Source organism: Hyaena hyaena, unplaced genomic scaffold (assembly GCF_003009895.1).
Source record: "Hyaena hyaena isolate Hyena2069 unplaced genomic scaffold, ASM300989v1 scaffold_175, whole genome shotgun sequence".
Taxonomy (NCBI): domain Eukaryota; kingdom Metazoa; phylum Chordata; class Mammalia; order Carnivora; family Hyaenidae; genus Hyaena; species Hyaena hyaena.
This window is the reverse complement of record NW_024080808.1, coordinates 2319839-2347030: the sequence shown is the minus strand read 5'-3', so window position 1 is coordinate 2347030 and position 27192 is coordinate 2319839. Positions and strand designations below refer to the sequence as shown.

At 35.6% G+C, this 27192-nt stretch overlaps 1 protein-coding gene across 2 annotated transcripts in view; it reads right to left on the bottom strand.

The window, feature by feature from the left end:
- The window catches only part of DDHD1 (DDHD domain containing 1), a 97324-nt gene that overhangs the window by 25841 nt on the left and 44291 nt on the right, over nt 1-27192 (bottom strand). For both annotated transcript variants that reach the window (XM_039240466.1, XM_039240467.1), the window contains exons 3-6: nt 21688-21816; nt 20476-20623; nt 10317-10423; nt 2328-2434 (exon numbers count right to left, since the gene is read on the bottom strand). In XM_039240466.1, the coding sequence (XP_039096397.1) occupies nt 2328-2434; nt 10317-10423; nt 20476-20623; nt 21688-21816 (491 nt within the window). The remainder of the gene's footprint in view (nt 1-2327; nt 2435-10316; nt 10424-20475; nt 20624-21687; nt 21817-27192) is intronic.

Sequence of the window (27192 nt, the reverse complement as noted above, 5' to 3'; positions counted from 1 at the left end):
TTTATAATTCTATATTAAAACTACTCCTAATTCCTTATCATAAGTAATAATTAATTATTTTGGTGCTCAAATTATTCCGGATTTGGCCAGTGGGGATCTGCTTCTTTAACTGGGCTCCTGTGTCCCTGTGACCTGCCCCATCATTCTTTCACGCGTTTTCCTTTCTGTCACGACAAGTAGTTCCAGCTTCGACCTGTATGTATCCTGCCCCAGTTCTGGAATCAGCCATTTTCCCCAGGAACACTAGTTCTTCTTAGAGGGTAATAACAGAATTGGATACAAACGTCTGAGTGCTATGTGTACTCAATGGATTGGGGTGTCTTTGCTTCTTGGCCCTTCAATGCACACAGGTGGGAAATATATGCATGTATATGTACATATATACATTTAAATACAGAGATACCTGTACAGACTCCCAAAATTTCAAAATCATGAATTCACATTAATATCCTCAATTCCAATGAGCCCCATGAAGCTTTGTCGGCTGTATTTTTAATGAGTACCCCAAGTGACTGTTCTAATTAAAGATGCTTGGGAAACATTGCTCAGAACTGATGAAACTCAGCTACAAGTTCTTCAGTGCTTTTCTGCAAAATTCAACTGGATTAAAAGACAAGCTAACTTCAAACGCTGAGTGTTCTCCATTTTGTTGATCTTACCCATCAGTTCCCTCTTTCTACCGAATATCTTTTAGTCAATTCCATTCAAAGGATAACTATTTTAGAAGGTATAAGAGTAAAATAAGAAAGTGATTACTTTCGTCGTCATCACTGGCTAATGGTCAGAGCTTTGAGTCTGGCACTTTTTCTAGTTTTTCTTGTTATCAATGTCAACCTAAACTTTTTAAAAAAACTCTTATTAGTTTTGGGGGACATGCCTCAGCACATTTTACCCTTAAACATTCAGGATACCTTCTTAGGAATACTACCAACCATATATCTATGTGTGTGTATAAGGTAGACCCATGGCATCTGAGTGTGTGTGTGAGTGTTATATCCTCTCAGCCATTCTCTTCCCTTTTCCCACTCACTAACTGGTGTCACTTGGCAATACTAAAGTTCAATTTCTTAACCTTTGGGGCATATCTAACAACACCTACCATATACTATAAAGGACTATGAACAGGTAAATTCTGTGCCTCATGAATCAGGCCTTCTTTGTTGGGTTAGAATGAGGTCCAGAATAGTTTCTTTTACTGTTATCAATCAGATCGAGGCAGACTACTCTGTACTGGGAGATGACAATGAGGGGATACAGAAAGAACAACGGTGAAAACCCTAAGGGGATGGCGGCTGAACCAAACATGTTTCTGTAGATACGCAAGATGTATCAGGGATGACTTTGAATGAACAAAATCAGAAATTAACTGACTTGGAGCAGCACAGAAAGCTGTACTAGTAACTACTCCTTGTACCAGTTTTCTCATCTTTCAAGTGAGGAGAATAATTATATCTATCTCATAGGGTTTTTATGAGGATTAGACAAGCTAACACAAGCTATGTAATTAACAAGGTTATTCCTATGAAACAGAATTCTTTTTCTCTTAGGCATGTTCTTTTTTTTTCTTAGTATTTATTTTTATTTTTGAGTGAAGGAGAGAGAGATACAGAGACAGAGAGACAGAGAGAGAGAGACAGAGCACGAGTGGTGGAGGGGCAGAGAGAGAGAGAGGGAGACACAGAATTGGAAGCAGGCTCCAGGCTCTGAGCTATCAGCACAGAGCCTGACATAGGGCTCGAACTCACAACTGTGAGATCGTGACCTGAGCTGAAGTCGGACCTTTAACCAACTGAACCACCCAGGTGCCCCAGAATTCTTTTTCTCTTACCAATAAAATGACGAAATGTATTCAGTAGAGGATCTCTCATCCCTCTGAATAAACTTTTACTCTTACGCCCTTAGGGTTATTTTGTGATGCATCAACATTCTTATTTAAGAACTAAATTAATCCACTATGGAAATGTCACAATAAAAGCAAGTCTACGACATACAAAAAACTTGAAGGAAATTTCTAAATGTCTAAAACTCTTTTGTGAGGACATTAATTACAGACAAAATTAATCGGATTTATGAAAAGTGATATTTTTCAAAGAGCTATTTTCTAACCAATCTGTTACTTCCAGGATTACTCATTTTATTACGGGCTTCCCAATATGTTGAAGACAATCAAATTCACTGTTTAATACAGGCTGTTTGTAGGTTAATGGATTCCTGTATATTCTCATTTGCTTGTAAAAAACAAAAGTGCATAAAAATTTCAAATTCAGGACACATATGCAATCATTCTAAAAGATACCCAGCAGCAACAAAACAATCATGATACTTACTTCATCTCTATAAAGTGGGCTAGTATAATACATTATGTCCATTGCACTGCTGTTCAACATATCCCTTAAACCTCGTACTTTGTCAGGAGTAATGGAATCAACAGTGTCTACAAATTAAAAAAAAAAAAAATTATAGAAGATCTTTGTTTTAGGGAAAAATAGTGAAAAAAATTACACTCTCTGAAACAATAAGTCTTTAAGTTCATGTTTAAGTATCAAAAGTGGTCTGGAGAACAGTAGGGAATTTCTTCAAAAAACTAAAAATAGAACTACCCTACAATCCAGCAATTGTACTATTAGGTATTTACTCAAAGGATACAGAAATACAGATTCAAAGGGGTATATGTTTATAGCAGCATTATCAACAATAGCCAAACTATGGAGAGAACCCAAATGTCCACTGAATGATCAGTGGACAAAGAAGATGTGGCATATACATATAATGGAATATTACTCAGTGATTAAAAGAATAAAATCTTGCTGTTTGTAATGACATGGATGGAGCTAGAATGTATTATGCTAAGTGAAGTAAGTCAATCAGAGAAAGACAAATACCATATGATTTCACTCATGTGTAGGATTTAAGAAACAAAACAGATGAGCATAAGGGAAGAGGGGGAAAAGAGGAGAGAGGGAAACAAACCTCAAGGTACTCTTAATGAAAACAAACTGAGGGATGATGGAGGGAGGTGGGTGGGAGATGGGCTGGATGGTGATGAGCACTGAGAAGGGCATTTATTGTGATAACAGGGTGTTGTATTAAGCGATGACTCAGTGAATTCTACTCCTGAAACCAATATTGCACTGTATGTTGACTGACTAAAAAAAAAGTGTCAAAGAAAAATATTCAAGAGTAACTTTGGATCTAATGAACTTTCCCTTCTTGCCAAATGTTGCAATCCGCCTCCCCCTCCCCCTGCAAACAAAACAGAACAAAACACAACATAACACAACAAAAAACGGTAAAAGACAAAAGTGGACTTGGGAAGAAAAGGAACATTAAGGATGAAAGACATTATCAAATCTATAAAGATTTACCATTTTTTCCTATATACTGGCTTTTGCATGACATTCAGGGGTACCCAGAGCAAAACCAGGCCATCCCTACTCTTGGAATAGTGTTAACGGACACAACCTCATTCTTCCTCTTTGTCGGCTTCCTTTCTCTTCTCCTTCTTTGGCCTCTGCACCTTGGGCCTGGCAATACCCATGTGGATTGCCTAGAGCCACTGGTGACAAACCAGCAACAAATTAAAAAGTTTCCCTACACTTTACATGCTTCTCTCTTTTGTGAACCAAAGATGCTATTGGCAGTAGTTGCCAAATTACAAATGTGCACAAATGCAAATCAGCAACGGGCCTCCTCAGTAAACAAGATAAAGCTGGGATAATTCATTTTTTAAAAAGTTACATAAATTATGCTGCAATTACAGCTAACCTGTGGAAATTCTACCTTGGGAAGATTATTCTATTAAATGCCTAACAAAATGATTAGAGATGCAGAAAACTTTGCATTTCTTATAGAAATATAAAGAAGCCCTATACTTGGGTGAATATCATAATATGAAAGTGCAAGGTGGGCAGGAAAAGGCTTATATTTTTATCTTCCAGTATTTCACTGCATTGATTTTTATTTATTCCCTACTTCAATAAAATCTAATAATGACTGGAAGACAACTGATTCAAGCAAAATCTAGAAGTCTTTTCAAAGACATAAAGGATATGGGTTGCACAACATATTTACAGCCTGTGGCCATTTTTAAATTGTAAAAGTGAAAGATGGGACTTCCATGCTGATATGAAAAGTTTAAATGTCATTTTAATGCATTTCCCCAAAGAAGTTTTTACGGTGCAATACACAAGCATATGAAGAAATTTTGTATGTGCATCTGAAATAATTTATATATGGGAAAACATGTTTCTGCCACCTAGCTTAAGAATATTGCCAGTTATCTCTGAAACCCACAGGGTATCCCTAAATGATCACATGCCCCTCCTCCCTCTCTAAATAACCACCAATAAGAAGGCCTTGTTGAGATGCGTGGGTGGCTCAGTCAGTTGAGTGTCTGATTCTTGATTTCCTCTAAGGTCATGATCCCAGGGTCATGGGATCGAGCCCTGTGTTGGGCTCTGCGCCGAGTGTAGAGCCTGCTTAAAGGTTCTCTCTTTCCCTCTGTCCTTCCCCCATCTCACATGCTCTCTCTCTAAATATAAAATGAAATAAAATAAATTTGGTTGATTACACTCTTACTTTTCTTTACAGATTTCCTACATGTTCATTAATAATTTTAGTCATTTTGTAGCATTTACTATGTGCCAGAGCTTAAATATTTTAAATCATTTTGTCTGTTTTGGAACACTACGCAAATTGAATTATTGTTTGTTTCACCCCCAATACTATGTTTCTGAGATTTACGGAAGTTAAGCTGGATAGCTGTAATCCCCTCATTTTCACTGGTGTACAATACAGCACGTCCCACATATCTAATAACATACCCATTTTCCTTTGAAAGACATCTGAGTTGCTTTTAGTTTTTTGCTAATATAAACTATGCTCCTAATAACACTGTTGTAAATGTCTCCTGGTACACATTTATGGGAGTTTCTTTAGATATATACACCGAGGAGTGAAACCGCTGATATAGGGCACATGCACATTCAACAATATAAGAATATGTCAAACCATCTTCCAAAGTAATTGTGCCAATTCTCACTCCAACAGTCAATGACAAATGTCCATGCTGAACATCCTCACCAACATCTGGTATTGTCACTTTCTTAAATTTTTGCCTAACTGATGGGTGTTGGAAGATATTTCATTGTGGTTTTGAATTGCATTTCTTGATTACTAGAGAGATGTACTTTTTATTATATAAAAAAATATATTTAAAATATACACTATAAAACATAAACACACACACACACACGTGTGTGTGTGTGTGTGTGCGCGCGCGCATATCAATCTCCATTTGAGTTTCTTGTTCTTTATCTGGATAGTAAAAGCTTTGGTGGTTATATCTGTTGTCCTGTTATAACATCTTTTCTGTTTGTGGCTTGCCTTACTTTTGATGGTGTCTTTTGAGAAAAAGAAGTCCTTAATTTCAATCTGATCAAAAATTTCCATCCTACTTTATAGTTGTGTTTTTGTGTCTTGTTTAAGAAGGTATTCTCCCATATTTTTTTTCCTAATACATTTTAAAGTCTTAGCTTTCATAAATTATGTGTCTGACCTATCTGGAATGTGAGGTAGGAATCATTTTCACTTCCCTACCCCCCTAGGAGAACTGGTTACCAAGCACCATTTGTGGAATAGGCCACCCCTTCATCAGGGATCTGCAAAAGGCTGTCTCCGTCATACATCAGGTTTCCAAACTGAGCACAGACTCGGGGTCTCTGGCCTGGTGCACTGATGTGTCTGCTTACCCTTCTGCCAATCTAAATGGTCTTAGATACAAAAGTTAAAAAACAGTTCAGTTATCTATCAGCACATGACAACTTCTCCACCCTCTTGTTCTGTATCTTGGCTATTTTTGGGCCTCTGATCTTCTACAACAATTTTAGGATCAGCTTGTCAAGTTTTGTGGAACTCTATTGGGATTTTGATTGGCATTGCATGGAATCTATTGGTCAGTTTGGGAGAATTAACTTCTCTAGGATACCGAATCATCCAATCTATGAAAATGATCTATCTTTGTACATATTTAAGTTGTATTGAATACCTTTTAACAGTTTTTTTCATTTTAATATACATATATGTATTTTATTAGATTTCTAGGAACCTCATATTGTTATCCTCTTTCAAATAGTTTGTGCTGGGATATAGGAATGCAGTCAGTTTCATATATACATGTTTTATTTCACAGTCTTGTAAACTATCTAATTCTAGTTTTTCTGTAGGTTCTTTTGTGTATTCTGTGTAGACAACCATAAGACCTGCAAATAAAAACAGATCTTTTCCATTCCTTAAAACTATTATTTCTTTTCTTTATCTTATTGACTGGTTAAGCCTTCTAATTGAGGATCTGTTGTAAGAGTAGACATCCTTAGCTTGTTCTTGATTTAGAAGAAATGTTTTTAGCTCTTCAACACAAAACAACATGAGGACAATGATGTTTATTGTAGGTAAATCCTCTTTACCAATATTTTTAAATTTATAAACAGTAAAATTGACTCTGAGTTTTAATGCATATATAGTTTTGCATAACTAGCACCATGATCAGGATACAGAACCATTCCATCACCATAAAAAAACTGCCCTTTTAAATTTAAACCTTCCCCTAATCCCTGTAACCACCAATCAGTTCTCTGTCTCTACAATTTTGTCTCTTCCAGTCTGTCACATAAATGGAGGCACAAATTATGTAATCTTTGAGCTTGGTTTCTGTAATATTGTGATACTCAGCTGGCCCCCAAACAACGAGGGTTTGAACTGTGCAGGTCCACTCATACATGGATCTTTTTCAAAAAATACAGTACAGTACTATAAGTGCATTTTCTTTTCCTTATAGTTTCTGCAATAAGATTTTTTCTTTTCTCTTCTATTCTTTTGAGAGAGAGAGAGATAGAGCATGTTGAAGAGGGGCAGAAGGAGAGGGAGAGAATCTTAAGTGGGCTCCATGCTCAGTGCAGAGCCCAACATGGCTCGATCTCATGACCCTGGGATCATGACCTGAGCCGAAATCAAGAGTCAGATGCTCAGCCAACTGAGCCACCCAGGTGCCCCAACATTTTCTTTTCTCTAGCTTATTTTACTATAAGAATACAAAATGTAATACATATAACATAAAACATGTGTTAATTTACTATGTTATCAGTAAGGTTTCTGGTCAACAGTAGGCAGTTAGTAGTAAAGTTTTTTTTAATATTATTTTTAATGTTTTATTTATTTCTGAGAGAGAGAGAGAGGCAGTGTGAGCAGGGGACAGTCAGAGAGAGAGGGAGACACAGAATCCGAAGCAGCCTCCAGGCTCTGAGCTAGCTGTCAGCACAGAGTCTGACATGGGGCTCGAATCCACGAGCCGTGAGATCATGACCTGAGCCAAAGTCGGCCGCCCAACCGACTGAGCCACCCAGGTGCCCCAGTAGTCAAGTTTTTGAGAAGTCAAAAGTTATACACAAATTTTTGACTGCGTGAGTAGAGGGGTCAGTGCCCCTAACCCTCCATATTGTTCAAGAGTCAACTATAATAAGAAATGTATGTTTGATCTTTGTCCCTGGTTCTTGCCACAGGGTTCCTAAAACCCTTATAATTTCCTGAATGATGGGTGACAAAAATTTTTATTATTCATAATAAGCCTCTTTCAACCATACCTGAGTTTATGCTAATAAGGTGACCCTTGAAGGATGGGGGGTGATTGTCAGAGGAACCAACCATGTCATTAGAGGCTGAACTTTCTGCCCCATTCCCTGACCTCCATAAAGGAGAGAGGGGTTTGAGACTGAGGTCAATCGGTGATTTAATCAACTATGTCCACATAACGGAACCTCCATAAAAACTCTAAACAACAAAAGGGTCTGGGGAGCCTCTGAATTGGCAAATACATGGAGATACTGGAAGTGTGGTGCACTCAGACAGGTATAAAATCGTCACACGCCTTCCCCACACCTTGCCCTACATAGCTCTTCATCTAGCTTTTCAGTGTATCCTTTGTAATATCCTTCAAACCAGTAAATTTTAAGCTAGTAAATGTAAATAAGTGTTTCTGTGAGTTCTGTGAGTCATTCTAGTAAATTACTGAACCTCAGGATTAGGTCATGGTCAGTCAGTCAGAAGTACGAATGACAACCTGGAAGGTGTGATTGCATCTGAGGCAGGGGGTGGGGCAGTCCTGTGGCACTGAGTCCTTAACCTGACTGCACTCTCTCTGGGGAGTCTGTGGCAGAAGTGAGTTAAATTATAGGACACCAGAATTGAAAGAAACGGTTAGTATAGGGAGTAACCTCCATACTTTTGGCATTAGAGGTTTTGAGAATAGAAACAGTGGTGTTTTTCCTCTGGCTTCTTTCACTCAGCATAATGCCTTGGAGATTCTATCACAGTAGTTTAAACCTAACAGAATTTGAGTTTTATTAAGTGTTAATTCATCCATGTTGTCTACATTTCTGAGGAGCCTCAGAAATTTATCTGGGTATGGCCAACAGACACATGAAACGATGCTCAGCATCCCTCCTCATCAGGGAAATACAAATCAAAACCACACTGAGATACCACCTCACACCAGGCAGAGTGGCTAAAATGAGCAAATCAGAGAACTCTAGATGCTGGCGAGGATATGGAGGAACGGGCACCCTCCTACACTGTTGGTGGGAATGTAAACTGGTGCAGCCCCTCTGGAAAACAGTGTGGAGGTTCCTAAGGAAACTAACAATAGAACTCCCCTATGACCAGCAATAGCACTGCTAGGAATTTACCCAAGGGATACAGAAATGCTGAGGCATAGGAGCACATGGACCCCAATGTTCATAGCAGCACTCTCCACAATAGCTAAAACATGGAAAGAGCCTAAGTGTCCATCAACAGATGAATGGATCAAGAAGATGTGGTTTATCTAGACCATGGAATACTACATGGCAATGAGAAACCATGAAATCTGGCCATGTGTAGCAACATGGATGGACCTTGAGGGTGTTATGCTGAGCGAAATAAGTCAGGCAGAGAAAGACAAATATCATATGTTTGCATATATAGGAGGATTAGGAGGAACTTGACGGAGGAACAAGGGGGAGAAGAAGGGGGGAAATGGTAGGGGAAAGGGAGAGAGGCAAACCATGAGAGACTCTTGAATGCTGACAAAAACTGAGGACTGATGGATGTGGGGGGAGGGGGGATGGGCATGGAGGACACTTGTGGGGATGAACACTGAGTGTTATGTGGAAACTAATTTGACAATAAACTAGTTGTAAAAACACAACAACAACAACAAAAAGCAAATTTATCTGGGTAAATGGGAAAAGCCCAAAAGATAGTGTTATTATGCTAGAACTTTATATATGTGCTCCTGCTGCTGAGAAGCCTTCTTTAGTCACTACCTTTTTTTTTTTTAAAACTCATTACAACTTTGGATGCCATTTTGGTTTATAAGCTATGAGTGACATTCCTGACTATGAGATGGAACCGCAGTCTTGGAAGAATTCTTGGAGATCATCTGGGGGGCAGTTTGGTACTGTGACAAGGGCTCTGATCTCATAAAGACCTAGATTCTGCCTGCTGTTCTTAGTTAAATTCATTTACCTTTTAATGGGTTTCAGTTTCCTTAGTAGTAAAGTAGAAAAAACAAACTAGGTATATTTCATAGGTTTATGAGAAAATTAAATGAGATGCTCCAGTAAAATGCCCCGTGGAGCGCTAGGCACACAGGCGAAGCTCCACCAAAGCAGCTGACATCGGGTCTAGCACAACTCATTTTCCAGATTATGCAAATCATCAGCTGAGACATGCTATTCTAATGGTTTAATATTAAAAGGTCATAATGCTGTGTAAAGAAAGGTGCATATTTTAGAGAACAGCTCGTAAAGGAAGCAAACAAAAATGATTTTAATTAAACAAACATATTGTATACTTTCTCTATGCTAGATTATAATAATTCACCAGCCTGAGGAATGCAGGCACCACAAAAGAAAACAAAAAACCTGGGATTCCAAATACAAAAAAAGAAAATTATTAGGAAGAAAATGTAAGCTCATATGGAACCATGGACAACAAACATTTTCCGTGTTGACAAGTCACTTTCTGTCAAAAACTAGACATTTTATTCCCTCCACAGGCTCCTCCCCACCCCGCCTCCTCATCCACAGAGAGCAGGTGTGAAAACTCTGCTCTCTGTGAAATCAACATATGTCAATATAATTACTTTAAAAATCAATGGATTTTATTTTAATAATCTAGAACAAAGAGTGAGTATACCTCAAGACAGCTAAACAGAAGGCACTTTGTTTCCAATAACCAACACTTTGTTGCCAATGACTAAATGATTTTTAAAGAAACTGTACCTCCATCAAGAGTGAGTTTTGACCGCCACTCAACAGGCAGGAACTCCACATGTGTTGCATGGTTGGAAAAATGCCTTTCTTCTATTTTTCTTGCAGCTTCTCTCATCCTAAAAAAAATAAAGTAAAATAAAAAAATAAAAACAAAACAAAATGTTATCAGAGTAACTTCTCATATGTATTTATAGGGTATAAAATACCCTATCTTTGGCCATACAATTTCTACTTGCTTCTAAATTTATCCAATTATGTTTTAACTATTGTTATACTCTGCAATCGTTCACAATACTAGGTATCCCTCATTTCAAAGCTATTTCCCTAAATTTGTCAACTGCAATTTCACATATTACAAGCTTTCATGTTATAATCTAAATAATTACATATGGTAATATTTAGTAGAAAGAACAGTACAACAAATATCCCCCTGTGCCATCGCCCTGCCCCCAATTATAGCAAGTCATGGCCTGTCTTATTTCATCTATTTTCCCACCCATTCTCGCAAAAGATGAATTTTTAAATTTTATTTTTAAAACTCAGATACAGTAAAACTGACTTTTTTCCCCTTTTGATATCAGTTGTATAGATTTTGTGGTTAGCATCACAATTAAGATATGGTCTAGTTCTATTATCCCTCCAAATTCCCTCACACTAACCCTTTATAGAAGCACTCTTCCCCCGTAATATTTTGAAGCAAATCCCAGACATCGCATCATTTCATCTGTAAACTGTTTAGTATCTATTACTAAAACATAAGGAAAACATAACCTATTCTGTACTATTATCATACCAAAACTTTTTTTAAATGCTTATTTATTTTTGAGAGAGAGAGACAGAGAGTGAGGGAGACACAGAATCTGAAGTAGGTTCAGACATGGGGCTCGAACCCACAAACTATGATATCATGACCTGAGCCGAAGTGGGACGTTTAACCAACTGAGCCACCGAAGCACCCCCAAAACTATTTTTTAAATTTTATTTATTTTTGAGAGAGAGAGAGAGAGAGAGAGAGAGAACAAGAAGTAGGGGCAGAGACAGAGGAAGAAAGAAGATCCCAAGCAGGCTCTGCACTGCCAGCACTGCTAACATGGAGCTGGATGTGGGGCACAAACTCACAAACTGTGAGATCCATGACCCGAGCCCAAACCAAGAGTCAGAGGCTTAACTACTTGAGCCACCCAGGTGCTCCAATCATACCAAAACTTTTAACAATTCTTTAATTTCAGTAAATATGTAGTTCAGCGGTTCCATTTTCCGAGTTAGACTATGTTATTTTATAATATAAAATATATTTTTATATTTGTTTGAATTGAGCTCCAAATACAACAGTTCCCCCTTTACATGTGGGGATACATTCAAGACCCCCAATGGATGTGTGAAACTGCAGATAGTCCTGAACCCTATATATACTGTTTCTTCCTATACATACACATATGACAAGTTTAATTTATATATTAGGCGCAGTGAGAGCTTAATAACAATAATAATAAAAAAGAAAAATTATAATATAGTATAATAAAAGTTATATGAATGTGGGCCCTCAAAATCTTATTGCACTGTACTCATCCTTCTTCTTGCAATAACATATGAGATGTTAAAATGCCTCTGCCAAGGGGCATCTGGGTGGCTCCGTTGGTTAAGCATCCGATGTCGGCTCAGGTCATGATCTCACGGTTCATGGGTTTGAGCCCCGTGCTGGGCTCTGTGCTGACAGCTCAGAGCCTGGAGTCTACTTTGGATTCTGTGTCTCCTCTTCTCTCTGTCCCTTCTCGGCTCACACTCTGTCTCTCCCTCTCTCAAAAATAAATAAAGATTTAAAAAAATTAAAAAATAAAAAAAATGCCTCTGCGGTGAGATGAAGTGAGGTGAATGACACATACACTGTGACAGCGTTAGGCTACTATCTTCTCCTTCCAGACTGCAGTGGACCCTAGGTAACTGAAACCAGAGAGAGAGAAACTGCAGATAAGGGTGGGGTGGGGGGGACTACTGTATAGTCCACACACTGTAATTGGTAGATATGTCTCTTAAGTCTTTTAATCTATAGGTTCTTTTCTCTCTCCTTTTTTGTTTTGTAATTTATTTTTGTCCTTTAGAGTTCCTCAGAGTCTGAGTTTTAACGACTGTATCCCCAAGGTATTTAACATGCTCTCTGTCCTCTATTTCCCATATCTAGTTCGTGAGAAATAGGGGCTTGATCAGATTAAAGTTCTATGGTTTTGGCAAGACCACTACTACTCCACAGGTGCACACATCCGTGTTCGTGTCTGTCTGGTGAAGCTAGCAGTTATGACGATCACTGCTTAGATTCATTAATTTATTATGTTTCCATCACTCTTTATTTGTTTGTAAAGCTTATAATTCTAGAAAGAGAAACTTCTTCACATTAGATATTTGGCTGCATTGTAGTACAACCAAATAGTTTCTGTATGAGCTGAGAGAATGAAGGACGAATAGTTAATTCTTCCCTTCTGTTAACAATTTGCAAAATATTGAGTTCTTGGCTTCTATATTTTTTGACATCTTTAGTAACTCATACACTTAAACATATTTGAAGCATTTCAATCCACCGTAGTTATTATTGTTACTGATGCCCAAATTATCTCCTTTTTTGATCAGTATCTCTTCAAGTTGGCTTCTGTGTCCTTGTGACACAACCTCACTAGTTTTTCCTTGTGAACAACTCAGGGGCTTTTTAGTTTGTTCATAGAGTTGTGCAATCATCACTACTATCTAATTTCAGAACTTACATCACCTACACAAAAAAACAATGTAGCCATAGCAGTCACCTCCCCATATTTCTTCTCCCTCAGCCCTGGCAATCACGAATCCACTTTCTGTCTTTATGGACCCGCTTATTCTGGATAGTTCATATAAATGGAATCCTACATATGAGGCCTTTTGTGTCTGGCTTCTTGCACTTACCATAATGTTTCAAGGTTTACCCATGTTGTACTGTGAATCAGTACTTTGCTGCTTTTTATAGTTGAATAATATATTACATAGTTGAATAATATTTCATTGTATGAATATGCTTTTGTTTATCCATTTGCATTGGAACATTTGGATTGTTTATATAATTTTGGCTATTATGAATAATGCTGCTATGAATATTCTTTACCAGGGTTTTGTGTTGCTATGCTTTCAATTCTTTTGGGTATATACCGAGGAGTGGAATTATTGACTTTAAACTCTACGTTTAAATTCTTGAAGTAGTGCCAAACTACTTTCCAAGGCAGTTGTACTGTATTTTACAATCCCAACAGCAACACAGGAGAGTTCTAATTTTACCACATCCTCACTAACACTTGTTCTTTCCATCTTTTTGATAAGAGCTAACTTAGCAGGTGTGGAGTGGCATCTCTTTGTGGTTATGAATTGCATCTCCCTAATACCTAATGATTTTGAACATCTTTTTACGTGCTTATAGGCCACTGGTATATTTTCTTTGGACAAATGTTTATTCAAATCCTTTACCCACTTAAAAAATTTAGTTTTTTTAAATTATAAAAGTTCTTTATATATGCTAGATACTGGATCCTTCTCAGGTTATGATGTGCAAATATTTTTTCCCATTCTGTGGTTGTCTTCACTTTCCTGATAATGTCCTTTGAAGAACAAAGGTTTTAATTTTTGCCAAAGCCCAATTTCTCTCTTTTTTCCTCTGTGGCTTCTACTTTTGATGTCGTATCTCAGGAACCTTTATAACCTTGCCTAATCCACGGTTATAAAGATATACTCCTAAATTTTAAGACTTTTATAGTTTTGGCTCTTGTATTTGGCTTTTGATTGATTTTGAATTAATTTTTGTGTACGTGTGAGGTAGGGTTTAATTTCATTCTTCTGCAGATAGATATCCAGGTGCCCTAGCACCATTTGTTAAAAGGCTATTCTTTCATCAATGAATTGTTTTGGCACTCTTTCTGAAAATCAGTTGAACTCTGATTCTATTCCATTGATCTTGCTTTGCAGCAACTTATGAAACTGAGAAATGTTAGTCTTCCATCTTTGTTTTTTTTCAAGATTGTTTTGGCTAGTCTGGGTTCCTTGCATTTCCATGTGGATTTTAGAATCAGCTTGTCAATTTCTGCATAAAAGACAGGTAGGACTTTAATAGGGATGTGGTAAGTATTGCCATCTTAACAACATTAAGTCTTCTAATCCAGAAACATAGGTTGTTTTAATTTACTTAGGTCTTCTTTAATTTCTTTCAATGGTGTACTATAGTTTTCAGTGTAAAAAACTTATACTTTTATTAAACTTATTCCTAAGTAGGTTATTCTTTTTTTCTTTTTGATACTGTAATAAACGGAAATGCTTTCTTTACTTTTAAAAAAAAAAAAAAAAGGTAAACTCAATCCCAACATGGGGCCCAAACTCATGACGCTGAGATCAAGAGGTGCACGCTCTTCAAACTGAGCTAGCCAGGCATTCCTAGAAATGCTTTCTTAATTTCCAGATAGTTCACTGCTAGTATATAAATACAATTGATTTCTGCATATTGATCTTGTATCCTGTAACTTTGCTGAGTTCATGCTGAGTTGATCTGTTAGCAGTAATAGTTTTTTGTGTATAGATTCCCTAGGATTTTCTCTATTTAAGATCGTGTTATCTGCAAACAGAGATGATTTTATTTCTTCCTTTCTAATCTGGATCTCTTTTATTATTTCTTTTACTTGCCTAGTTGCCCTGGATGAAACTTACAGTACAATGTTGAACAAAACTGGGACAGGACTTCTCTGTTTCATTGTTGATCTTGAGGAAAAGCTTTCAGTCATTCATTGTCAGAGTGTAATATTAGCCATGGGCTTGTAGATGCCTTTTATCAGAGAGAAGAAATTCCCTTCTTTCTCTAGTCTCCTGAGTGTTTTCACTAAGAAAGGGGTTAAATTTTGTCAATGCCTTTTCTGCATCAAAAACCACATGATGTTTTTTTCCCCTTTGTTCTATTACTGTGGTGTATTACCCTTGATTTATTTTTAAAAATATGTTTAATCAATTTTGTATTCTGGGATGAATTCCAATCAGTCGTAGGGTATAATCTTCTTTACATGTTGCTGGATTCAGTTTGCTGGTATTTGTTAGAATTTTTGGGTCCATAAGGAATACTGATACGTATTCATAAGGGACACTGGTCTCTAGTTGTTTTGTTTTGTTTTGTTTTTTTCCTTATGATATCTGTCTGGTTTTGGTATTAGGGCAATACTGGCCTCAATGAATGAGTTGAGAAGTCTTCTTTTAGTTTTTGGAGAGTTTATGAAGAATTGGTGCTAACTCTTTTTTGCACAATTTTCCAGTGAAGCCATCTGGTCCTGAGCCTTTTTGTTTCTTTGGAAGGAAGTTTTTTGATTATTAACTCAAATGCTTTACTTGTTAATGATCCATTTAGATTCTGTTTCTTCTTACTGATCATCAAATCAGTTTGGTAGTTTGTATCTTTCTAGGAATTTGCTCATTTCATCTAGGCTATATAATTTGTTGGCACAGAACTGTGCATAGTATTCCCTTATAATCCTTTTGATTTCTGTAAGGTCAGTAATTATGTCCCCTCTTTCATTCCTGATTTTAGCAATTTGAATCTTCTTTTTTCTTGGTCTACACTGACCATGCTGCAGGTTTCTCAGTTTTGCCAATCTTTTCAAAGACCCATTATAATATAGAGAGAATATCCTTACTGTTCTACAACTACATAGTTTTCCATCGTTTTCCATCATGTTAATAGCCATAGTTTACCAACCAGTTTCTTACTGGTGCACATTTGGGTAATTTCCTACAAGCAATGCTGCAAAAAATAATTTTGTGCATATATCTTTTCAAAAATATTTTTGCTGATATTATCCTTGATTCAGAAGTCGAGTTTGCTGGGTTAAAGAATAAATGCATATATAATTTTGATAGATATTGCCACATTCTCTCTCTTCATTACATTTGGCTAGCAGTTTGAGAATGCCTATTACCTACAGTCTGGCTAAAAGATTATGTTGTTAAATTTTGGATTTTTGCTAATCTCATAGTCAAGAAATAGCATTTTAGTGCAATTTTAATTTACAGTTTATGAGCAATGTTGACAATTCACTTTTCTGGGAATTGGCTGTTTATCTCTTACACCTGTTTTTCTAAAAGGTGGTTAGGCAATTTTGTTTGTTTTTAGAAGTTCCCTATGTATATTAAGGATATTAATTGTTTATCTGTGATGTAAGCTGCAGGTTTTCTCTCAGTTTGTCTTATTTTATGTTTTTATCACATAGCTTACTTGGGTAAAAAACATATCTATCAATATTTTTCCTTATTGCTTCTGGATTAAGTCATACTTAAGAAGTTTTCTCTATTCCTGAAGTGTAGAAGAATTCAAACTCCCCTCGATCCCACCTTTAAAACCCATAGTATTTGTATGGTTTCATTTCTTATGTTTAAATCTGATCCAATAAAAATTTATCTTAGTGTGAGAAATGGACCCAATTTTATTTTTTTCCTATGGCTATCTAGTTATCCCAATACTATTTGTTAAAAAGTCTATCTCCATTACTAGTATATTTTAAAAAGCATTATTTCTATTTTATTGATTCTATATCCCCAATGTTGCTATTTAAAAATGTCTAAATAAATTCTAGGTCGCCAAAATCTGCTTCCTTTATTATTACTGAAAATAAATATGGTAGTCAGAACTTCAGACTTAAAGGCACAATCTCTTTTTTCACCCACAGAGTCTAATAAAGTTCCAGGGGTGCCTGGGTGGCTTAGTCAGTTAAGCATCCTACTTGGGCTCAAGTCATGGTCTCATGGTTTGTGAGTTCAAGCTCCATGTCAGGCTTTGCGCTGACAGCTTGGAGCCTCGAGTCTGCTTTGATTCTCTTTCTCTATCCCTCCCCTGTTTGCATGTGCTCTCTCTCAAAAATAAATAAATGTGGAAAAAAAGTTCCTTTTTTGTTTTTTATTTTTTAAAGCAGATACTCCAGTTATGGTTACAAATACATTTTTAAGTTTCTTTGACATCTTTTCAAGTGTTCAGTTTTAAGAAGTATGAGTATGGGGTGCCTGGGTGGCTCAGTTGGTTAAGCTTCTGATTTCTATTGAGGTTATGATCTCATGGTTTGTGAGTTCAAGCCCCACATTGGGCTCCATGCTGACAGCTCAGAGCCTGGAACTTGCTTTGGATTCTGTGTCTCCCTCATTCTCTGCCCCTTCCCCGTTCATTCTCTCTCTCTCTCTTTCTCTCTCCCTCTCTCTCAGAAATAAACATAAAAAAAAAAAAAAGATGTATGAGTATATAAGACTATATTTTAAGATTTCTATTATTATTCTACCCACATATTCATGTTTCACGGCTGTATAGTTCTTATGTATTTCATGATGGTTATCTGGTTAGGGGTGCCTGGGTGGCTCAGTTGGTTGAGCATCCGACTCTTGGTTTCAGCTTAGGTTATGACCTCACAGTTGGTGAGATCTAGCCCCACATTAGGCTCTGTACTGACAGCATGAAGCCTACTTGGGATTCTCTCTCCCTTTCTCTCTGCTCCTTCTCCTCTCATGCAAACAAGCATATGCATGCATGTTTCTCTCTCAAAAATAAATATGAAAAAATTTTAAAAGAAAAGAATTAACTGGTCAAAAACATCATACTGATGGGGCTAAAGAACCCTGACTGAGTTATAAACTCAGAAAAACACATTTGCTTAAAATACTGTCCTCTTCTACAGTAAACTTACACAGTCCCCCACTCCACAGGATCACTATCCTAGTTCTCAAATGGTCACATTCGTAGAGACTGGACAAGCAGGTAGGTCTACTAAATCACTTGGGTGTAATTAATTGGAATTACTAAAAAAATGAAATAAAGGGATAGATCAAAGAAGATAGTAAAGAATTGAAGAAGGAAGGGGATAAGAAGAGGGAAAGGAAGAGAGGGAAAAACCTTTAATTCCGGGCTTCTGAAACATGATTTCAAGAGGTCCTCAGAGAACAAAAGGTTGCCAAAAGAGTCGGTTCTGATAATCCCTCACTACTTTGTTCATTTCCACTGTAGTCCCACAAATACAAACAAGATTCAGAATGGTAGTGACAAGGATGAAGTAAACTTTACTCTTTTTACAGTTCTGGACTACTAAGGAACGGTAGAAAGCAGGGAAAGAGTTAAGAAATCCTCTGGATTTTCCTGTTTATTATTAATCAGAATTCCTTTTTGTTTATTTTCTATCAATTACTAGTTTATGTGGGAAGTTTTCTATCAAATTTCCCCGTTTCTGAAGGAATGACAGCAATCTTCTCTGTAAGCAGACACTTGTTTTTTTTGAGCCACTCTGGATTCATTCATCCCACTTCCAATAATAGCTCTTGACTTTTATCTGTGGCTCTACCTTTTCCTATGGTGATGATGAAGCCAACTTCCATCTGACTCTGGGAGATGACAAGCTCAGCACATCACACCCTGCGTGGCTGCATGTACAGATTCAGGCAGCTGGATACAACACCATTGGTCACTGAAATGCAGAGACTAGCTGGGACTTCTGGAAAGATAGGCTTACTCTTTCTTTTTGAAGTTGAACATCATATAAACCATATCTGGAACCACAGGAGATGTCTGAGAATAGCTCAAAAATGAAGGAAAGTAGAGTAGATAGAAACTGGATTCTTGGTTCTCAGGACTGACAAATCTTAGATTTAGACTTCTCAGTGTTATGAACTACTAAATCCTCTTTCGGCTTAAGCCGTTTTGTGTTAGGTTTTCCCTCACCTACATCCAATAAAAGCAAGCTGATACCTTCTTATTTATCAACAGCTCCAGAGTGAATATGCCATTAAACCCATATCTCAGATTCCTAGATATCCAAGCAAGAGACCACCATTTTAACATAAGAATATAAATATTATAAGAAACAATGTGCAACTCAACCAGAAAATAAAGTCAGAATCAGAGAGAAGAGATTTTTGTAATAGAAGCTATGAACATTGACAAAAAATTAGGGCGGTGTGGCAGTATCTGACAAAATTTTTTAAAGTTGAACTGTACTTTTACTTTAATCCATCAGTTGACATTAAGAGGTGTTACAATAGAAGGTGAAACAAAACTCAACATTGATTATAGAGATGTTGATTAGGACAGAATTCCTGGTACCACACAGTATTTGCTCTGTAAGGACTCAAGAAATACATTACTTGAAGCCTCAGAACCAGATAAAGTGTGTTCTGAACCAACAACTGATCTGTTTTCATCTCATCATAAGTCTGATTAGATTTTTCTTCATATTGGTTGCTAGTTTAGAGCCAAATTTATGGTGGCTTAACCCTAACATGTCCTTTCAACACAGTCCTTAACATTTTTCAAATACATACAAGTATAAACATTCCCCATGCCCATAATACCTTAGAGTTTTTAGAATAAAGATAAAAAAAAAAGAATGAAGTTGAATAAAAAAAAATTAATGGGGTAAATAATGTATGTGGTATGTTGGTAAAACACCCATTATTCTCTATGTAAAATTTAGAGTTCAGTTTCCTCTGGTAGTAATTAATTGGCCCGGTTAAGCTGCTAATTGGCAATTTATTTATTTATTTATTTTAAATGTTTACTTATTTTCGAGAGAAAGGAAGAGGGAGACAGATTGAGCTGGGGAAGGGTAGAGAGAGAGGGAGACAGAGAATGGGAAGCAGGCTCAGTGCTGAGAACAGAGAGCCCAATGTGGGGCTTGAACTCAGAAGCTGCGAGATCATGACCTGAGCTGGTCAGATGCTTAACTGACTGAGCCACCCAGGTGCTCCATAGCAATTTAAGTAATTCTTAGGTTTTTCATAATTATGCAACCTTGCAATTATTCTCTTTCTGCTCAATTCAGTGAGTAAGACACAAACTAAAAATTACAGTTTTTCTTTCCTTTAACTTTAGTATAACGTAAATTAATAAGTTAAAAACACTTTCTTATTCTTCCTCTTCCCCATGCTGTTGGGGAAAAACCTCAAATATCACCATCATCATCGTCGTCATCATCATCATCATCACCATCATGACATAATCACTCTCAAAATTTGGTCCAGAAATTCCATCTATAACATAAGAGATATTAGAGTAGTTGGGATTGAAGAAACATGTGGTGGAATGAGTAAACGCTGTTATACCCCAGACAAAAGTCTGTATTCTAGTGATGGAGAATGTATTCATCAAAGAACTCACATGGCTGTATTTTTGATAATTCTTCCTTGGTCCATTTTCTGCCCAATGCCGTGCACGACAAATACAATATGAGTGGTCTGTGATGGCTTGTCTTCTAATGTGGCTTCTTCTACATAACCTCTATGAAGTCTAGTCCCACTACTTGATGCTGTAGAAAAATTATGATTCCAGGTTTACTATTTACTACCGAAATAACATTTTGGCAATATATTGAAAGAAATAATAAAGAAAAAGGAATACTAAGAAAAAATTTCACTGGGTTGGGTGGGGATGAAATTTGGAAAATGGTGTGTACTGACTGGCTCAGATATAAACGGCTGAACTGGGCATGACACCAAAGCCAGAAACCACAAGGAAAAGAAAAGGGAGGAGGGAAGAACAGACTGAACACATAAATATTTTTAAAAGTTTCTATAAAAAAAAAAAATACCATAAAGCAATGATAAAAGATGAATGACAAACTGGGAAAAATTGTGCAAAATTTAGTGCATAATGAGTTGATTACTGAAGTGGAAAACAGAGCTTACTAATCAAAAAGTGAAAAGACAACCAATCATATAGCAAAATGGGCTAAAAGCATAAGGTAATTCACTAAACAAAGATAAATGACTAGGAAACATGTAATAAGATATTCAAGCACACCTTGTTATCAAAGAAATTATAAAAGAATTGAAAAGATTAATATCAAGCTTAACAAACATTTCTGAAAAATTTATTACTAATGCTCTCACATCTTCCTCAAGCACCATTTCCTCTTTCCTTTTGTCAAACTTCTGTAAAAAGCCGTCTATTCTTGTTGCTTCTATTTTTCACCTACTTAGACTTCAACCCATGCCAATCTGGTTTCTGCTCCCTCAATCCATCCAAGTCACCAATGAACTCTATATGACTAAATCCAATAGAAAATTTTTAGTTTTCACCTTCAATTGCCATATTTTATTTTCACATCACTGCCTGAAGTTTGAATGCTGTTGTGTTTCTAGAAGTATAAAAGATATTTATTAATCTTGTCAGATCATTCTAACTGTATGTTTATTCACTGATGAATACATGTGAACTCAATCACCTTAATAAAAGTTTCATTTAACAGGGCAGTAAGTATCACTAAATTTAATAATATTTAAAATATACTAAGAATAGAATCTGAATAGTCCCTTTTGAATACAGGAAAAAAAATTCCCCCAATTTTGACAAACTGTATTTAACAATTACCTTTAGAAAATCCCAGTTTTTGGGTGACTGTCCTTGCAATTTTAGAAGTTGTTGCATCACTGTAAAGATACACTTCATCCACACTGTGCCAGTCCACGTGATTGCGACTCAACTTGAAACTATGAATAGCTGTTGCAAAAAGGAAAAATTAATTTGAAGGTCTCTCATTTGTGCAAAGAATTAGAATACACAGATTTCTGAATAATTATTTGAACTCAGTTCAATGGAAAATTATTTTCCTGAAACACATATTAAACTGAAGCAAGTAATGGATAAGGATCTTATAAATGATGAACCATGCTACAGGGAATGGCAACTTGTTAGCAAAACATGGAATAACTGGCTTACTCACCATAGTTTTAACCTCTAACAGGCAGTTAATATATTCTGATTATTAAAGAACTGCTTTCCCAGGTGATAAGACATTTCTTAGGTCTAAGGGATAATATATACCTTCATGCAAGTCCTCAATACCTTTGACATAGAAACTTAAGTTTCCTTCCTTCTGTGGATTTTATTTTTGGATCTGTGAAAATTTCACTCAGCTGTGCAAGACAAGACTACGGGGGAAAAAAATTATCTTTAAACCGGGAAGAGAACAATCTAATTGATTACAAATAAGGTAGTTTTGGAATGGGTATTAAACCAATTATCACTGGATATTGCTTGCCATAACAGAAATCCCAAGTTGGAAGATATTTTCGTAAGAAATCAAAGAAATGTTTTTCTACTATGATGTTCAAGTCAGTATGGTTACTACATTTCTGAAAATAGGCTCTTAAAAAAAAAAGAAAGAACCCTATATGCTCAAAGAATCCATAAGGTCTGTGAGGCAAGGACTGTGTCCTGATCATTTTGACCACTAGCGCCACTGTCTTAGCACAGTCTGGACATGTGTCACAAATTCAGTAATGTTTGTGGAAGCAACAGATTCAGAGAAGTGTCATAACATATCCACTGATTCGTACTTGATAATTCTTGTATTCCGAAGGCCTTAAACTTTCCTCTATATCTCTGGTATAGAGTTGAGAAAAATTCACATACCCTTCAGAAAACCAGGCACCTTAAAATCACTATGCCTGATTTATTTCTTAAAAAATCCCTTTTCAGCAACATATAATCTCCTATTATATATAAAGACCCAGAGGTACCAAGAGTCCCTTAATAGAGTCTTGCCACAAAGCTAGTTACCGGCAGAGTCTAACTATTCAGATTTGAGGGTGGGTGGGAAATAACCTCAAGTTAAAAATCAAAGGTTATAGCCCTCATCAAGATCTAAGACCAAAAGTCATTTTAACAAAAACCTATTCCCTACTAGAACACACAGGAAAAGTAAATCCTTTCTGGGGAACTGCACTTCTTAGTTACGGTTCAAATGCAATTTCAAAAATTTATGAAAAATCAATTTCTATTTCACTTATTTGCTAGGACATATTACTAACACTGAACGCAGACCAAGATGCAATTAATGTAACAAACATTAATATCTTCAATTTGCCCGCCCACAAAAACAATGTACAAACTCAGCTTTTATTTTTAATGAACTTTTCATAAATTAAAAAAATCCTTTGCAAGACTGTAGTAATTATTTACTTTTCTATGCCTGATCCAAATCACTGTTTTATGCCTTTTTACCTAATGTTTCTAATCCATATTTTTGTTAAAATAGTTTTGAGCAACATATGCTTAAAACACTGAAACTGTAAGACAAGATATGAAGAGAACAGTGTTAAGCCCATGAAATTTTGTTCCTCCTCAAACCATCCACACACTGTCTTAAAGTAAAACATCTTAGTATTGGTGAACATGCCATTACTGGACCACACACATTATTTTAAACAAATATTTATAGCGCTTAAAATTAAGTAACTCTAAGCAAAATAGCATACTGGACACATTTCTAAAAACTAATAATTTCTATGCTTTAAATACCGAATGCTATAAGCCAGGGTGTATAACTACATGGAGAAATAAAACTACAATTACTGTACCTTGAGAACGCTTTCGCTTAAGACCTGCCGCATCTGTACTCTCCTTATATCCTCTCCATTTGAACAGAGAAGGGAGGGAGAAGGGAGGGAGGTGGTAGACAACTAAGAAAGCAAAAACACTGAGCTTCAAAGTAAATTTTAAATGAGGTTTGCTGCTTTGCCTTTTTGTTGTATTAACTTTAAAAAATGAGTTGTATTTGACAAACATTATTCTAAATGATTTATTTACATAATTTGTAATTAAAAATCAGTAAAGCAAAACATTAACTTAATAATGTTTATCAAATATATACTCTACTTTTCTTGAAAGAAAAAAGGCAAATGATACCTATCAGTTAAAGTCAACTATGTGATCGTATTTAATGTCTTTGCACAGATAGAATAAAAAATAGGTCATGGTGTTTTTGTATGCATAGGGATTTATAAGTCCCATCTTCACAATACTAAGGTTATTTACTCTCACCAAATTTGTGACCATGACATAGCCAACAGCTGATGTGCAAATTAATAAGGCAATAAGTAACATTTTAAACATCTAATGCAGTTTTCCTGAGAAAATATCACAGTATACATTCCACTAGATGCCTTCTATTACTAAAGTATATAATGGAAGCTTCCCACAGAAACAAAATATTCTTTTTACAACTATGTTTGAGTTGTTAAAAGAATTTTTAAAATGAACTTATGCTAAAATGAATTAAATTGGAAGCTGTGCTTTTAAATTAGTGATAAAATAATGAAAGATTGTAATAAATAATGGAAAAAAAGTCACCAGTAAAAATGTATGCTATGACATCTTGTAAGCATGAAAATGACAACATAAAGCCAGACATAGACTTGATATTTGGCAAATCAGCAGATAACCTTAAAGTCAACATTTTTCCTGTCAAACATTGCTAAAGTTATGTATCAGTAAATTTCTTTACATTTTAAAATAAGCAATTATTTAAAAATCCACTTGAAATTGAACCTTACAAATCAGTTCAATTAATGAACCACAAGAATCTTTAGGACTTAGTTCAAATTTACGTTCTAAAGAGTATTTGCTTTTGCATCCTCTCTCCCTTCTACATTAACATGACATTCAAAGGTTAAATACTGCTTAAATACGAACATATTTAATTCCTGTTGTATAGTACTAAAAATATTTCTAAAATCTGTTAAATGTACAGATGAAGTATATTCAGACATTTGTGCAATAAAGACAACAGAAATGCTTATAAGACACTTAATAATTACAACTATATGTAATCAGATGGTTACAGACTATAATTAAAAGCTGGATTATAACATCAAGATTATAAAAACATTTCATTGTCACAGAGAGGTGGAAAATGACAACTGAAACAATTTTCTTCACTGAAAAAGTGTCTTCTCTCAGATGCCTTCAGGTCAGTTATTGAGGAGTAGATGTACCACTTGCAGGAAACATTTTTAAACAAAAAATTCATTAGGAAAGAGCTAAATATCAAAGTAGATCAAATAACATAAAATTTAGACTTTACTACTCAAAGAAACAAAATCTAGATTTTTAAAATATCCACTGGTAAAACTAACATGAACCAAATTCATATTTACTAGAAGAAAATTAATAAAAAAATCATTAGTAAAAATGTATGCTATGACATTTTGTAAGCATGAAATAACCAGCATAAAGCCAGACATAGACTTGATATTTGACAAATCAGCACCTCACCCTGAAGTCAACATTTTCCCTGTCAAATACTGCTAGTTATAGACTAATACATTTTTTTTCACATTTTAAATAAGCAATTATTTAAAAATCCACTTGAAATGGTCAAATATAGACCATCTGACTACACTTCAAAATTATGCAAACACTTTCAGAAAGCTACTCAAAATATAAAAAAGAAAGGTTTTTGTTTCTAAAGGAACAGTACAATTTAGAGATTTAAAAAAGACAAACATCCCTATATAATAAAAATAGAGAAGCACATTTATTTAAAGTATTTTCACAAAATTAAATAGACATGGTTCTTTACCTTCTTCTCAAGTTAAATTCTTATTTTACTTGAAAGTCACTTGCTGTATCTGTCACAACATCCCATAGCATAATTAGAAAGCTCAAATTTTTTCAACCCAAAGCAGAGAATTAGGGGTACTATCATTAGTACAGTAGAGACAAAAACTAATTACTGTCAATCCAAATGGGGATCATCATTAAGTGAAATTCAAGTGCTAGAAAGCATTACTTCATTTTCCCCCTAAAGTAAAGTTTTAGTGAAGAATTCTCATGTTAGCAAAAATATTCATAAACTCAAAATGTTAACTTATTAAATACTAACTTTAATTAAAATGTTATACTGAAGCCTTATACAACAATGAAAAAGATTTAAAGTACTTTAAAGCATATCCAATAAGTTTCCCTACTAATCCACCTCTTAAAGAGATTTTCGTCATTATATAATTCTGAAAGCAATCAAAGTATCAAAAAACGGGGTTGCTGATGACATACTAATCCTCAGAACAAAACAACTCCGTGACTTTTCCTGTCCTAAAAGCTGTTAACCTAGATAATCTCAACTTTAGGGGAAGCAGGTCTGCACATCTCAAACCTGCCAGCTATAATGAGAAAAGTCCTAGAAACCTTCTTGGATATCTGAGAAACTAATTAGATAAGTTTATAAAAAACAGTGACTAAAAGCTAGGAGGTGGGATTCTTCTCAGTTGCTGAAGAGAGGAAAAGGAAAACTGGTTAGAAAGGGTTAGCACTCCTGCAACCCCTCTCACCCTTTTGAGTTCTCTAATTGTATACTCACAGTTAGGGATATTCTTATCTAGCAACAGTGAATACACACTTTACATGCCAAATTGTTAAATGTTTTAAGTCAAGATCCACCAACACCTGTGATGCCAGAGCATCCCAAATTAGTTTGAACAGTAACTTATCTGTGACTTTATATTGATAGGGTGACTCTTGTAGGGATCATATAGTCAGGTTTTACATTCCTAATCTGTCAATCTCTGCTTAACTGGAGCATTAGTTCACTTACAGTTATTGTAATTATTGACATGAGTGAATTTAGGTCTACCATTTCCTATTTATTTTCTCTTTGTTCCATCTGTATTTTGTTTCTTGTTTCAAGAAATCCCCTTGATTTCTTTTGGGTTAATTAATTTTTTTTTTTTTTTACTATTTTAATTACCCTTTTGGCCTTTTTTAAAAAACATTTTTATCGTGGAATAATTTTATATTTACAGAAAAGGTGCAAAAATAGAACAGAGAATTATCACATATTAGCTTCCTCTGAAGTTAGTGTAACTACAGTACAATTACCAAAACTAAGAAATTAATAATGGCACAATACTAGCAACGAAGATACAGACTTTATTCAGACTTCTCCAGTTTTCCTAATGTCCTTTTCCATTCTAGGATTCAATCTGGGGTACCATGTTGCATTTCATTGTCGTGTTCCCTTAGTTTCCTCTGACATATTCTTCAATCTTTCGTAACTTTGACACTTAAAAAAATCACTGAGTTATAACTGACAAA